This window comes from Scardinius erythrophthalmus (assembly GCF_964197995.2).
Source record: "Scardinius erythrophthalmus genome assembly, chromosome: 1".
NCBI lineage: Eukaryota > Metazoa > Chordata > Actinopteri > Cypriniformes > Leuciscidae > Scardinius > Scardinius erythrophthalmus.
This window is the reverse complement of record NC_138221.1, coordinates 55919856-55934874: the sequence shown is the minus strand read 5'-3', so window position 1 is coordinate 55934874 and position 15019 is coordinate 55919856. Positions and strand designations below refer to the sequence as shown.

General features: G+C 37.7%; 1 protein-coding gene across 1 annotated transcript; it reads right to left on the bottom strand.

The window, feature by feature from the left end:
* Positions 1-716: 716 nt before the first annotated feature.
* s1pr5a (sphingosine-1-phosphate receptor 5a) lies at positions 717-4524 on the bottom strand. The gene is made up of 2 exons (XM_081363374.1): positions 4360-4524; positions 717-3425 (listed from the first exon to the last, which is right to left on the bottom strand). The coding sequence occupies exon 2, from the start codon at positions 3186-3188 to the stop codon at positions 1989-1991; it is 1200 nt and encodes a 399-aa protein (XP_081219500.1). The 5' UTR covers positions 3189-3425; positions 4360-4524; the 3' UTR covers positions 717-1988.
* Positions 4525-15019: the final 10495 nt, after the last annotated feature.

Here is a 15019-nt window from a genome sequence, read left to right as displayed (position 1 = left end):
GATGTGTGAGAATGTAAGATATATAACATCTATTCAGAGATGGTTTCATTTTCATCCAGAATGATTTTATATATTATTGCAGCGCTTTGTGCAAGTCATGTTTTTTCCTCATCTTTTCTTTCTTTGCTTTCACTACACTACTTTCACTGTATTTAATTTCACTACTTTGGGATATTTGCTTTCTGTCAGTGCATATGGGTGGGTGTTCTTTCAAAAGCCTAGTCATCCTATTCTGTTTGCGTGAGCAATTGAACCTTTACTTGTCTAACTTCAAAAATGAGTCACATAGAACCCTTGAGGTGCAGAGACAAGGCTTTTCAGCTTCAGTAAACATCCGGACTGGCACGAGTTTATGGCCTTTTTTCTGTAGGGGTTTTCTGCAAAGACAGAGCAGTGAGAAAATTGTGTGTGTGGCTCATGATTTGTGAAAAGACATAACCACAATATAGTTTAGTTTATGCTTGGTTAACATGTGGTGTGGGTGTGATTGAGCAGCCAACTGGAAATCAGCTCGACTCGCTTTGACAAACTTTTTCATTGCATTTGAGCAGCATTTTTGTACTTACATACACCTACATATGTATATTTTGTCGCACTCTAGTTTTATTCTTCATGGGAAACAATGAAATATGTAGAAGCAAATTCAAATCTATGTAGCGCAAGTCACATTTGCAAAAAAAAAATTTTGTCACTAAACAAAAGACAAATTGCAAACATTCAAGAAAACACTAAGCTTTTAATGAATGCACTTATAAAAGATTTTTAAGGCTCATAATTTAGGATCAAGAAAAAAAAAATACATTTAAACATACTAATGCATCGTTTTCCGTACATGGACACATTTTTACAGAAATGCAATATTGCTTGAATGTCAGTGCTGTTTTTATCACTGCAGATTCAGACTGCTACACATAAATGTTGGTATTCTATACAATAACATACAGATACAATATTTATAAAATATTCAATATTTATATAGCTTGTTGCATATAGCACACTTGCACACTGGTTAAAGGGAGCTTTAACGTGAAAACCTTCAGTGGGCTTCAATATAGAACAATAGGGATCTTGACTCAATTTTAAAGAACCATTTATGACAAAAAGATTCTAAATAAGGAAAAAACAATTGCATAATACTTTCATGTTTAAGGGGTAGTTTCACTTTTTCTACTAATAAAGTATTTTTGAGCTGTTAAATTCCTAACATTTAATAGAAGATAAAAATGACTTTAATTACAAAAGTAATTCAAATTAGAACTCTAAAAGGTTCTATATATGAAGCGCCTGACAGAACCCTTTAAGGTTCTATAATAGAACCTTTTCTTCTGAGAGTGTATTTCCCCAAAAAATACGATTGTAAAAGGAAACATCTTACAGATTAAAAATAGTCACTTGCCTTGTAGTTTTTATTTGTGTGTATATGTATTCGTTAAGCTCCCGATGACTAACGTGCTTGTGTGTGGAGGCATCAACCCGTCATTTTCTTTGCGTCTTTTCACCACAAAGTCTCTGAACATTTCATTGTTATTTGGAGGTGAAAATGACTCGTTACCCAAGCTCATTATTTCTGGAAACGCACATACGAGACTTGTATAACATCACAAGAGTTCTTTTCAAAGCATTTTTGCGCTTTTGCTCAGTTCAGCTGTATCACTGTTTGTAATTTGCTGTTTAAAATGCTATTTTTAACAAGAGACCGAAGCTCTTGTCTGGCAGAACGTCCATTTTAAACAACATTGGTATTTGTCACAGTAAAAAAAATTCCACTTGTCTGGTCTACCACGCTCTCGGGCAGCCTCATGGTTTGCTTTAACGCATGTGGAGGAATCCAAGTCCCAAACGTGATATTTTTGAGTTCCATCTCTCCAACTTCTCCTGCTTTCATTTCTAAGCACCTCAGTCTTGTTTACTTGTCAGTTTTATAAATATTCAAACTGAACCAGGAGAAGTTGGACTGTGTCCGATGGAACTCATTGCATTCTTCTTCCTCAGCTCTTTAATATCCTGGGGTAGATGGCTTTAATAGTGGATGGTGTGATGTTCCCCGAGGAGACCGTCGTCTCCAGACCCTCAAGTCTGTGTGACGGCACCTCTGCCTTACTGGTGCTACAGTCCAGGAAAGGCATGCCGAACTTCTTCACTTGTCCATCTTTTGTTAGCAGACAGTAGCTGCAGACAAGTCTCAGAATGGCTCTCCGCATGTCTTTACTGGTTAGGGTGTAAATGATGGGGTTTAGAAGCGAGTTGATCATGGCAATGCCCAGAAAGTAGTCCGCCTTGAACAGCACCTCGCATCCTTGAGCAGGGCAGCAGAAGTCCAGCAGAAGGAGCACAAAGAGTGGCAGCCAACAGGCGATGAAGACGCCGAGAACGATGGTGACCGTCTTCAGCAGAGCCAGATACTTCTGGGACTTCTTCGCCATACCTTTGCGCTGAGGAGCGCAGCCTAAACGCTGGGTGTTGGACTTCACTATGCGGAAAATGCGCACGTAGAGCACCACGATGGCCAGCAGCACCAGGGTAAACACGGTAATGCAGAAGAGGATGAAGCTCTTGGCATAGAGAGGCAGGACGGTGGAGCACTCTTCCAGGTTTCCTATGCAATTCCAGCCCATGATGGGGAGAATGCCGAGGAGCACCGACAGGACCCAACTTGCACCAATCAAACTGAACATTCGGCCACGCTTGTCCCCTTGATACGGCTTCATCCGGACCATCGTGACATGCCGCTCGATGGCTATAGCCAGGAGACTGATGACAGATGCAGAAAGAGTGATAAACACACCGCCTTCTCTCAGAAACCACAGTACTGGAGTCATTTTGAGAGTGTTTGCCCCCGAAGTTATGATGTTCACCATGTAAGTGAAGCCTGCTAGCAAGTCAGACAGCGTCAAGTTGCCCAGCAAGTAGTACATGGGCATGTGGAATTTTTTGTTCTTCCATATTGCCACCAGAACGATGGCATTTTCCACCACAATGAGAAGACAAATGATGAGAAACACAATGGCCTCGGGTTTCAGTCCATCCCGGTATTTGTTCTCTTTCAGCTTTCCGGTGAAGTTGTAATGGGCCATGATGACGGCGTTGCTCTGATACTCCCGAAACCTTCGGAGCAGGTAACCTGGATACGGGGTCATCGGCGGCAGAGTTGGAGCAACGGCAGCGCTGGCAGCGTATGAAGCTTCCATTCTTCCTTCTTCTTTTGCTGTCCTTAAAAACTTTCCTTAAGGATCTCTGTTAAGCTTGCAGTCCCTCTTATTGCCATATTCCACCAAAGCACATAAAACAACTCTCAGGAGGATTTAACATGGCAGTAATGTATCCTGAAAGTGTGGCAGGCTCATTTGTGTTGAAATATTCACTTCTTTTCCTTTGTGATGTTCAAATCACAGTTTTGCTATATCTTGCAAGGCCACCAGAGGGAACTGAAATAAAGCATTAGAAAATAATGTTAAATAAATACAACATTAGAAAAGAAAAATAAATATGGTAAAGTTTAATAGTAAAGACAAGACAGGACAGTAGATACATTTTTATCTAAATTAATTTATTAGGACTCTAGAATAGGAAGAAACCAGAAATAATTGTATTAATAAAGTAAATTGTGTGAATCACGGTAATGTGTGGTGGGAGTAGACAGTGAAAATCCTGTTTTTAACAGTACTGTATAAAAAAATCTGGCTGCTATAGCTGCCAAATTTTACCATAAAACTAATACAGTGGCAATGTTAAAAGTATTGTCTGCATACATGTCTATTGTATTGTTGCAAGTACAAACTTTATGTCAGTAAATGTTTTTTAATGTTAGTATAGCCTACCAACCTTTATGTGCTATTCAAATCTGTTTTAATTGCAAAATGTTGCCCTACTGATAATATGCCAATTTTAATATTTTACTGTAGAATTAGTTAAATACACATTTCTAAAACATTTTCTGTGCATTTACAAGTTAATCTTTCATAGTAGCCTATATGGCATGGAAACCTAGTTAACGAATTAACAGGTTTACCGTAGCATCTTTCCACCGTTAAAATTATTACCATTTTTACAGCGCAGTAGCCTATAGGACAATCAAGCGACCGCAAACATTTTCTGCGTAATAATCGCAATACTATTCCGCGTTTACGCGTTGATCTCGTTTACGCAATCGTACACAGAAGCTTTGCTCTAACTACTTATAAATATAGCTGCAGATTTATAAACTTAAGCAACAGTTCTGTGACTGCACGCAAAGTCCGCATCCATGCAAAACCATGCACGAGTTCACATTAAACTCAGTTCTCCTAAACTGACTTTATAGCCTCGCTTATCAACATTCACATGTAACCTCGCGTATTCGTGTAAATAAACGTAAGTTACCTGTTACGTTCGTAGCTGTGTCTGTAAGTGACAAATCCTCCTCTGCTCCACTATCTCTCCCGCATGTCCTGCGCACGTCTGACAAGGCTGATGTGGGAGCTGAAGCTTGGATCAAGACTTGTCTTGCAGTGGGCTGGTCTTGGCATTCAACTATTCTCTTCTTCTGTCTGCTGGGCTGCTGATGCAGCACTTATCATGGGTAATGAATTGCTCTGCTAACTTGGAGGTACTTTGACATTATAAAAGGGTCAATGACGTGACGCTTTTTTCTAGATCTTGATAAAAACAATTCAGCAAATGTGAATAGTTTCCTTTTTGTGAATTGGAAGCATTTATTTATACTTTTGTTGGGCTTAATGATCAATGTTATGTGGAAAGAAATATTGAAAATAATGATTCAAGAATTAAGTGCATTACTTTAGTAGCCTACTTTTTACTTCTAAAATATTGAGTTCGTTTAAATTACAAATGTGATTTAATATAATGAAGGAGAATAAAAAAAATTATTTAATAAATAGAAACTCTAAATATTATGTTATCTGAACCACATAAAGTTGATTTGACAAAAGTTGTGGTAAATCATGAATATAATTGTTTACTATATATATATATATATAGATATATATGAAGAGTTCAGATGCAAAAGCCTCTAAGTGCCATCTGAAATTTTCTTCTAGAATGATCATTTTTATCAAGCTAATATATTTAAGTTCAGTAGTTTCACTTAAATGACAATTGATAGGTCATTTTCATTGCTATTTAAGTGAAATTACTGAATTTAAATAATACAAGCTTGATAAAAATGATCATTCAAGAAGAAAATTTCAGATGACACTTAGAGGCCTTTGCATCTGAACTCTTCATATATATATTTTAATGTATTATAGCCTATATATAGAGAGAGAGAGAGGCCTACATGTTTTTCAAGACTGCAGTCCTAAAATTTGTTTTATTAAAAAAGTTGTTTTTTGTTTTTGTGTGATCTGGGGCCAGCATCCTTACATGTTACTGACCTATGGTTGCTGCTAATAGAAAGTTCAAATGAGTAATCCTTCTTTTGGTTTAATTTAAGAACCACTAAGTTCTCAGAGTTTGTAATGCAGGATGCTGTATTGTCCAATACAGTATTCCCTTCCTTCACTCTGACGTGCAGACAGGCACACAAACAAGTTGCATGACTAAATAAATAACCTTAGTCATTATAATTGTGCTGCACACGCATGTAAAACATGAGCGGTCTTGCAATTGCATAGGAATTACATAAGGCAGCGGGGAGTGTGAGTAAGTCAGGAGCCGGATCCTGCTTTCTCAAACAGGAAACTCTGTCATTGTACCTCGAAGGGAGAGGGATTTCCTTGAGAACCACCTATGAGGTCATATTGGGCCGTGCCGAACAAAGCACTCAAGAGGAACACTGTGTCCCCTCTGTGCAGACTATGGAATAGGACAGCCATAGTTTTCCAAACAGAATAACTTGAAGTATTTATTATGCAACTATGCCTTTACACAGATGATGAAAACATATGGACGATGGATTCTTTGTTTTATGACATGAAATAGGAAAAAGTGCCAAGCATTGCATTCTTTAATTTTTCCTGGCAGAAGTTAAGCATGTGGGAGAAGTCTGTCTCGTTCACCTGTTCACAGGGCAACAGGGGCACATATTTTCAGTGCTCTGCACATTCTGGTGCTTTCCAGTGGGTGGCCGGAGTGCCAGAAGTGAACGGTGACTTGCTTTATCAGTCATTTTTTTGCTTCTTGCCCTCAGGGTCCGCTAATGGCATTATCAGAAGGGCTCCACCTCCTCACGAGAAGCTCCAGCCAGCAGACAGACTCATCGCTCCTGCTGTGTCTGCATATCTTGGCCTCAGCATGTTACCTACATTTCCACACAAAGGCCTGATAATCAAGCACTCTATTCTGATACTCCCCTCTGAGACTGTTGGCTCACCCTGATTCTTGGCTCCTGTTTCCGACACTCGAATGTCTGGTGCTCCTGTGATACAGATGTGACTGAAGGTTTCCCGAGAAGAAGTAGGTGCAATTCCAGATGGAAGTTTATATGCAGTTTTTTTTTTTCCATTCATTCCGTGGTCATTTCAGCAATTGCATTTCCCCTGTTGAGGCTACCAAACATTATGCATAACTCAGAAAGCATTTGCTTCAAGTAAAAACTTAAAACGATATTTAAAATACTTAAAACAGCCACTTTAAAACTAATAATTAAAAAAAAAATCTATTCAAATAAAATTAAATAATAATAATCGCTTTGTTAAGATTCCGCTGATGAAACTGCAATGCTATAGTTAAACTACATATATAATCTTGTTTGTTTGTTGTGTTTTCTTTTGTCTTTATTCATCACTCATGCATTGTCACGGACTTCAATGGGCCATTCAGTTCTTTACTGTTGTGATGACTCTCTTATTCAATTGACTGAAATTCCATCAGTTAAGTGTTCAAATCGTCAGTTAAGTGTTAAAAAGCTCGAAATCACAAGTTTTATCCCACATGATCCAAATGAACTGTCGGTCACTTACAGAGATGTTGCCAAATCAATCAATTTGAACTTCATTCTCCCTGGCAAAATCGCATTAGCTGAATACACAAACTTTAAACAGCTCAGCCTTCTCTTTCAATTCATTTTATTGTTGTTATTTGTGGTTGAGAGTGATGGAAAGAAACTCCCTTAATTAAATGCTGCTATGGTGGCGTGGGAAAAAGGCATTCAATTTCAGTAATTAAACTTGCTGTGATGTCGCACAGAGAGACTCGTTGGCCACTAAAAAATTATTGAACTTGTGTCAAACCAACAAACTTTTAGATGACCATTAAATAAATGCATTATTCCAGCTGTGCAGGCCTTATTTGACCCGGACGTTTTTCCAACTTATGCGTACGCCCTACCAATTCAAAAGAACAAGACTGTGCTCTCATCTGTGTATAATCAATGCTTATCATAGTTTCAATAAATAGGTGAAGTGTTTCCTTGGGTTTCCTGGTGGAGAGAGTTCAGTTCAGACGTTATATTCGTGTCTTCTTGTCCTCGACTTGGTGGAAAGGCTGGACCTATGAGGTCATGAGACTTCCTGTGTCCTGTGAGGGGGTGGGTTTGACCCTGCCCAAATGTCTAAAGCCTAAGATACCAGAAATAACAACAGACCTGATCTATTATGTTCTCGCAAGTAAGCATAACTTGTTTTTTTAAAGCAATACATATGTGGATGAAACATTTGAATGAATTTGAAAAAGTTCCAAATGGAACAGAAGAGGTCATCTTTCTTTATTTTAAAAATTAGTTTCAGTGGGGTTGCAGAAGAACAGCGATTGACATTGGCACGTTATTATTTAAAAAAAAAATCTTGGATTAGTTTCTCTTCCGTTGCTTGTTGACTTTCGCTCTTTTGGGATTCATTTTGAGGCCAACGTTGTCTGTCGCCAAAGCGACTCAACCATGTTGTATTCAGTAAACAGCCCTTGGCCAGAATGCTGGTTAAACACAGTGAGCCTATCACAGCCACAACAAACTCTGAATGATGGGTCCTTTGTTATTCAAATGCCCCCTATCGTGACACTCAACTGTCGTCTGGTGATGGGGGATTTTGTTTGACAAACGGTAATGCAAAATAACAAATCATGTATGGAAATATATCGGTTTAGTCTGTCATTTTAGTGTTTGCAGCTTTCTGGAGTATAGCTCGAATTGCCTTGCTTGCTTACTAAGTTTCCAGTCGAGAGAACGATGGCTTGTATTGACAGGTCTTAAGCTGTAAAATTTAGATTACAGTTGAATGCATTCGAATGTGCCAAATCGGAATTTCCATTTATGCAAAAGCGAGGGAGACTAAAGAGAGCGTTTTGTGGCAATGGATGCTGTTGTGGTCAGCAGGGATTTCTGGTACAAATAAACACAGGAAGTAACGGTCATTTGGGAACATTTTGATTATACTCAAAGCCAACATGTATACTATTCGACTTTATGTAGTGCAACAAACCTCATCATTTCCTCATTTCCTGCATGAACTTATTGACCAATTCTTCCAACTTGAGATTTGAAGTGAAACAACATTAACCTCCTGTTGTTGGTTACTGACTTTCATTGCATTTCAATCAAGTTTTAAACACACAGTCAGATACAGTCTTGGACACAGCAGTGATAGGAAAAATCCTGTCATCATTTGCTCATTCCCTTGTTGGTATTCACTGTTACTCTCTGAAATGGACTATGAATGCATTACAAAAACAGTACAGATTCCAATGGCACACGCCATTGGTTCTCACATTTCTCAAGACCAAAAGTAATTTGGGAGTTTTCCCTGTAAAAACAGTGTATTAAATGATGACAGGATTTTATTTTTGGGTGAAGTATTCCTTCAACACCTTCCCCCATTCTTTCTCTTTCTCCTCTTTTCTGCCTTGTTCTCTGTCTAACACATTCTCTGATAAGCCCTGGAAGTCACTAGATAATGCGTCATTCCTTTCCCATAAATACACAATTTCCGCCCTCTCCGTTGACAAAATGGTTTCCCACTCTCCAGTATTTCTCAACCACATTGTCATTTTGGATTTACATGCTTGTTGACTTCAACTACAACAGTAATGCAGTGGCCTATGACGCCGTGCAGTCCAGCAACCCCACAGCTCCACACATCTGAGGGCTGATATGAAGGGCTGTTTTTTGTATTTAGTCATTAGTATGGGATTCAGTCCTATGAACGAAAGATGGAGGGAAATTTCGCTTTCCCACATTCAAAGCGGGGGATTACAGAAGTGGGATGGTTGTGACTCATGAGAAAGCTCTCTTTAAGAAGCCTATAAACCCCTCTGAAAAATCATGCCTGCCCTTGAAGTTGCAGTTTATGAAATTATAGTGTTTCTCTAGCTGTATTAAGTATACATTTGTTCCAGTTTGATGCTGTCACTGTGTTTGTGTCATATAAATAGCATACTGTTTTATAAGAACATTTCAGTCTGTTTGGGAAAAAAGTAACATTTTGTCTGGGTTATGGTTCGAATAGGCCTTTGTTACCCACACAAACTTTTTATTACAGTCTGTTAATCTTGACATTTAGACATTGTATGTTGAAATAATTCAAATTTTGTTGTGATTGAATATGCATCTTTAATTACATTGTCATGTGAAAAACCAGCCAGGGGTGTCCTTTTAGCCGGGGAAAAATATCAACCTGCGGCTGTGGCAACAAATTAAAGTTAGCACAATTATAGTAACCCAACTTGGCAACACTGGTTGATGGTTAATTTTGAATCAGTCAAAACTGAAAAATTACACGCGTTTCAATCAGGGAGTCAGTTTTGAACAGTAATGGCTTTGAACGATTCACTAAGTGAGTCTGATTCAAAACGTTAAATCGCGAGCAAGTAAGCATGCAAATGCGTAAGACCAGAAACGCAAGCTCATGCGAAAAGTTTTGCATTCCGCTGCATTCCAAAGTACAAGTTTAGTGAAATCTGACCTGCGAATTCGCATCACGACCAGTAGAACATTGGCTAGAAGACTCTTGGCTAAATTAAAAGAATGCATATTTTGCAGTCAAGTCGAGTAGATTGGATATTTTTTACATTTTGAATGGATTACTATTTGTTTTATGTTGAATTCATGTTTATAAAAAAAAAATGCTGCAAAGCATGTAGTCATATAATTCACGACTGTTGCAGATAGCCTGTTATGAGATAGCCGCAACTTTACTTTAAAAGAATACGAAGAAATTTTTTCAGTCTTAACTTCTGGAGAAAAACAGCGCAGAAACTTTCTAGAGCGTATGTGTGGAGTATACTTCGAAAGGCTTCGCGTTTAAACGCGTAAGAAAAAAATTAAGTATGCTTTAGGATGCAGGCTTGTCAACTAGATTTTAAATTTGTGTGGGATATTTAGAAAAAAATTGTCACGTTTGTGACACTTGTCGTGGTCTGTAGTCCTGATAATCTCTGAATTTCTCTTTATAGGGTTGCTTATGGAATAAAAGAAGACTCAAACTATGGGAAAAATCCATTATGCAATGTTTTTTTTTTTTTTTACACATTAATGCCATCCACCCCCACAGAAGTGCTTGAAAGTTCACATGTTCACTCATAGTCCTTCTCGTTTTGAGTAATTTCCTCATAATCAGATCCAGACGCCAAATGATTTGGCACTTGAGGCTATATCAGCTCAAATGTAATGTAATCTCTAAAAAAATAGTTAATTCGAGAAGACAGCTAGGGGGGTCTGATGTAGTACAGAGATATAAACATTCTTGAGAGGACTGGTATATATACACATTGTGATCTAGAGTTTATGTGCTCAGAGAAACGAGAAATGAATCACAACAAAGATCCAAAATGACGTAGAAAGCGTTCACAGCTTTAAGCACTGTGAATATAAATTCACACAACATTAGGGGCCATAGATGGGGTTGAAATACAATGTTTAGACTATTCTCATCCACACATCCTGTTTTGTTTTAAAAAGATGGCAGCTCAAAGATGAAAACCTCTTCAAAGTGGTTATAAAGATTCTTGAGTGGGGCAGAAATGGGGTGGTTGGTAAGTTGTGGTTGGTTCAGAACACCCAGTGGTAACTGACTGCATGAATCAGTCAATATTAACAACTATAAACATTACATCCATTATCTAACATAATCACATCACTAGAAACTAACAATGTCCACAGGCTAGGTTAAAGAATGGACTGGTGCAGATCCTCAATTCAATCGCTCCTTTCTCTAGTTTCGAAGTGTAGATGGTTATTAAAGAGGCATTCTACTCCATTCAAGGGTAGTATTACAAGATGAGCTTTAAGCAATTACACAAGAGAGTCTCATTATTTGCTCTGAACCCCTTTCAAAGCGTTGGGTTCAATCAAGTCACATTTATTAGACTTCATGAAAGAAAGGTCGCAGACTGTGGCTTGATATTCCTAAACATAAACGCAGATTAAAAACGCTTCTTTCCAATGCATTCTGATGGATCCTAAAATAGGCTATAACATTTTTAAACTAAGCCTTAAAAATATTTTCAAAACCAAGCAGTCAAATCCCACAGTAATGCGAAAGTACAGACTTTTCTTTTCAACAGAACAGTTGCCGTTCCAAATGAAAGTTTGGGAGGTCCATGTTCAAGTATTCCCGCCTTAAACAACTGCTTACCTCACCTTCCATTACCCAGTTCTACATTTAATTTTGGGTGGAAGAGTGGATTTATACATAGCTTGTGTCCCGCTGATCTTTACATCAAGCCTTTACCCTGTCATAGATTATATGAACATATGAACTCGGTATATGAAACCTCATGATGGCCCATGCGGACTTTGGACCAGGGCTCTATCCGGTCACAACAGCACTGCAGCAACAAGAAGTGAATCACTCTTCCATTGGTGGCATTGTTGTTATTGGCTGACTCTAGTGTGCCTCTGGAAATCATTAAAGCTTGTAGTCTTGAGTGAACTGTTCATTAACAAAGAAAAAAATAACTCGGCTGGTTTACTATTCGGCAAATCTCTGCGGCGAGGATAATGTGGGGAATTTTGTAAAATACACAAAAGGTGTAGGCCTACTCTCTCTAAACTCCTTTTCGGGAATTCTCTGGCTTTAAAACTGGAATATTGCCCTACACTATAGTGAGATCCAGCTTGGCTGTCTAAATCTCAAAAAAGTTTGTTTCATATGTTAAAAAGTGATGCAGGCCACTCACAATGCACACTTTTTAAGACAATCCCAAATCTTAATTTGTGCTAAATCCAGAGAGTATGCTGATTGCAGGGATTTATTGTGGTGACATTGTTTAACTTAAAAATTAGTGTTTATCCTAATGGAAGGAAACTTTAAATGTGGTCTCCCAGCAAACAAAAACATTGCTAACATTCCCATTAAGTTATGAACAATCAAAATTGCCAGTTTTTAAATGTTTTAAAAAACATTTTTTCTTGGTTGCATGAGCGTTAAGGAAACATTCTATTTTATAATTTTGCAGACATTATGGGATTGTTACTTTTGAATGTTCTCTAAACATTCTGAAACAAGCAGTAACATTTAAAAAATGTTAGAGCTAAAACGTTTCAGAAAAAAACGTATGGAACGTATTTTGGGCTAACGTTTTGAGAACAACCGCTCCATTAACTTTACTGGAAGAACATTTGTTTATAACTTTAAGAGAACCTTGCCAGAACGTTAGCTAAACTTATGAGAATGTTCCCTGTTTGCTGGGCTATAGCCGGTGTGGGCTAACACATGCTATAGTAGCTTAGCATACTTTGCCAAATAAAAAAGAATATATAGCCTAACCTGAAAAATACTGACCAAATTTAATTACATGCTAAATTAACATGCTTGATTCATAACATATACGTTACTTACAGTTTCACTGTAACCAATAAAGACGAAAAGAATATATAAAGATATTATTTCATAGTTCATTTGGAGCAGATGTGCTTTTCTGTGACTGCTGTGGGAGTGTTTACATTCGTATAGAGGCGAATTAGGAAATATACTCAGCTGGCAGACAGGACTGGAATGCTGAAGTCATTCACTTAATGTCTTTATGTCAAACATGCTTTAAGATGGAATATAAACAAATTCCATTAGCTGAGAGGCGAACATTTCCTTTGAATAAATTCCATTAGTAGAACAACAGACCGGGGCTAGTTGTCACACGGGCAAATTGGGCTTATAAGCCCGATTTGCCCAATTATCTCTTTAATTGTAAGGTTTTGAGTCAAAAGTCCAATTACACAAATGTATGTTTTTTAGAAGTTGTTTGATATGTATTTTAGTAAATGTCAGCTTGGGGTGGGTTGTCACACATTCCTAAATTATAGTATTGATATTTTTGTTTGTTAGCTTTTATATCTTATGCTATTTCATTCATTGTTTTGTGCTGAAAATTGTGCTGAACAAAAATCAAATCAATATAAAGCCAATAAAATGCTACGAAATTTTTGTATGAAAGTTTTGTAGCAAAGATTTTGAGTTATGCCTACTGAAATTTAGTTTAAACACAGTACAGTTCCCATCAAAATGTCTCTGAATGTTGTCTTGGCGTTAGACTTCCTCTGTCCACATGCCATGTTTATCATTTCTTTTTAACTTTTTTTTCTTTCAGTGGTTTTCAAGCTGATCTGGACTGTGTTAAGTTAATTGACCAGCTGGCCTCTGCTTAGATGCACATGTGCATGGTGATGACGGGGGTCCTTATACAAAAATGTGAACCCAAGACTTTGGTCTTTTCTTTCTTTTCTTCCTCCAAAATTCTGGGTCTCTAAATAGATGACCTATTTTTCTTATGAACCACATCACTCAAACCCACTATATCTTCATATCAGTGGTTCTCAACTGGGGGGTCATAGTTTTTAAACTATTTAACTATAAGCATGCATAGATTGTACAGTAATATAAACAGGCTTTAAAACGGAGGAGAAAATAATAATAATAATCCAGATATTTTGTTGTTGATGTCGAATGTCATGCATCCAGTCAAACTCTACAGTATGTTTATGTAATCTGTCAAACACAAGCAGGCCACCTGACGTCGATCTTCATCGTAATGTTTGACCAAAGACATTTTTGTTTTGGGTTTCCACTTGATGTCCATTGGAATCTTGAGTTGTGAAGCAAAACCAGTTAGATCTAGATCATCCTTACTCTCAAATTGTTCTTCACAGCTAACCACTATGACAAAGATAAACCTTCAATAAGCAATAATAGTAATGGACACATTGACACTAAAAATACTAGTTAGTCCATTCTGTGCATTACAGTATATGCCTCGCCATAGTATGTAAGCAAATGTAATTTTTCCTTTCCCAAAATGTATTTGTCCTTGGGGATTTAAATGGCAGTCAGACATGTTTAAAGTGAGCAGACAGAAGTGGCCCTGTAGGATTTCCTGAGGAAACAGAGAGAAATGGGGTCACTGAGTTTGTTGTTTTTCATTTTTGTGGACTGGCATCTGTTGACCGAATCTGTCAATTTCCGAAAAAAATAGGCACTATTTACCTGAAACTTTACCTGGAACTTGTGGTGTCTTTTCCAGCTTGTTTCTCAGATGAAAGTTTGTCTGTTGTCCTACTTTTTTATAAGATATAAGTTTGGCTGTGAATTCTGGCCATTTTTTAGATGGCGCCTCGTTAAAATAAATCATAAACAATAAGATCTTTCTTCTCTCATCTCGGATGTTATGACGTGAAATTGTGCAGGCGACTTCCATTAGGTTAGTGTTGCCAATGGACGTACCAGTTAATAGTTTGTATACGCATCCTTGTTGCAGTGCCCAATGAGCTCCAAGTGGAAACACAATTCTCAGGTGTAACAGGTGAACTTAGATGTGAAATCTATCACATATGTGAAAGTTAAGTGCTATGAAAGTATTTTCTTCTCACCTTAAGTTCACGCTGAGGAACTAACAAACCATGGTGTGATCTAAACATCTAATTCATCCTCATTTCGTTAAAAAACATACATTTGGCAAAAGCTACACCAATTTTTGCCTATGGTGTTTGTTTAGATTTGCACAGTGTTCCTCTTCATATTTTGGTAAACCATTTGCTTATAGGCTGCTAAGTGATCAAGAACTTCTATTACTCTCATGGTTTTTTGTGTAGTTTTTTTTTTTTTTGATGACCAACTAACCGTACATTATTCTGCTTCTATATAGCTACTTTCCAGAT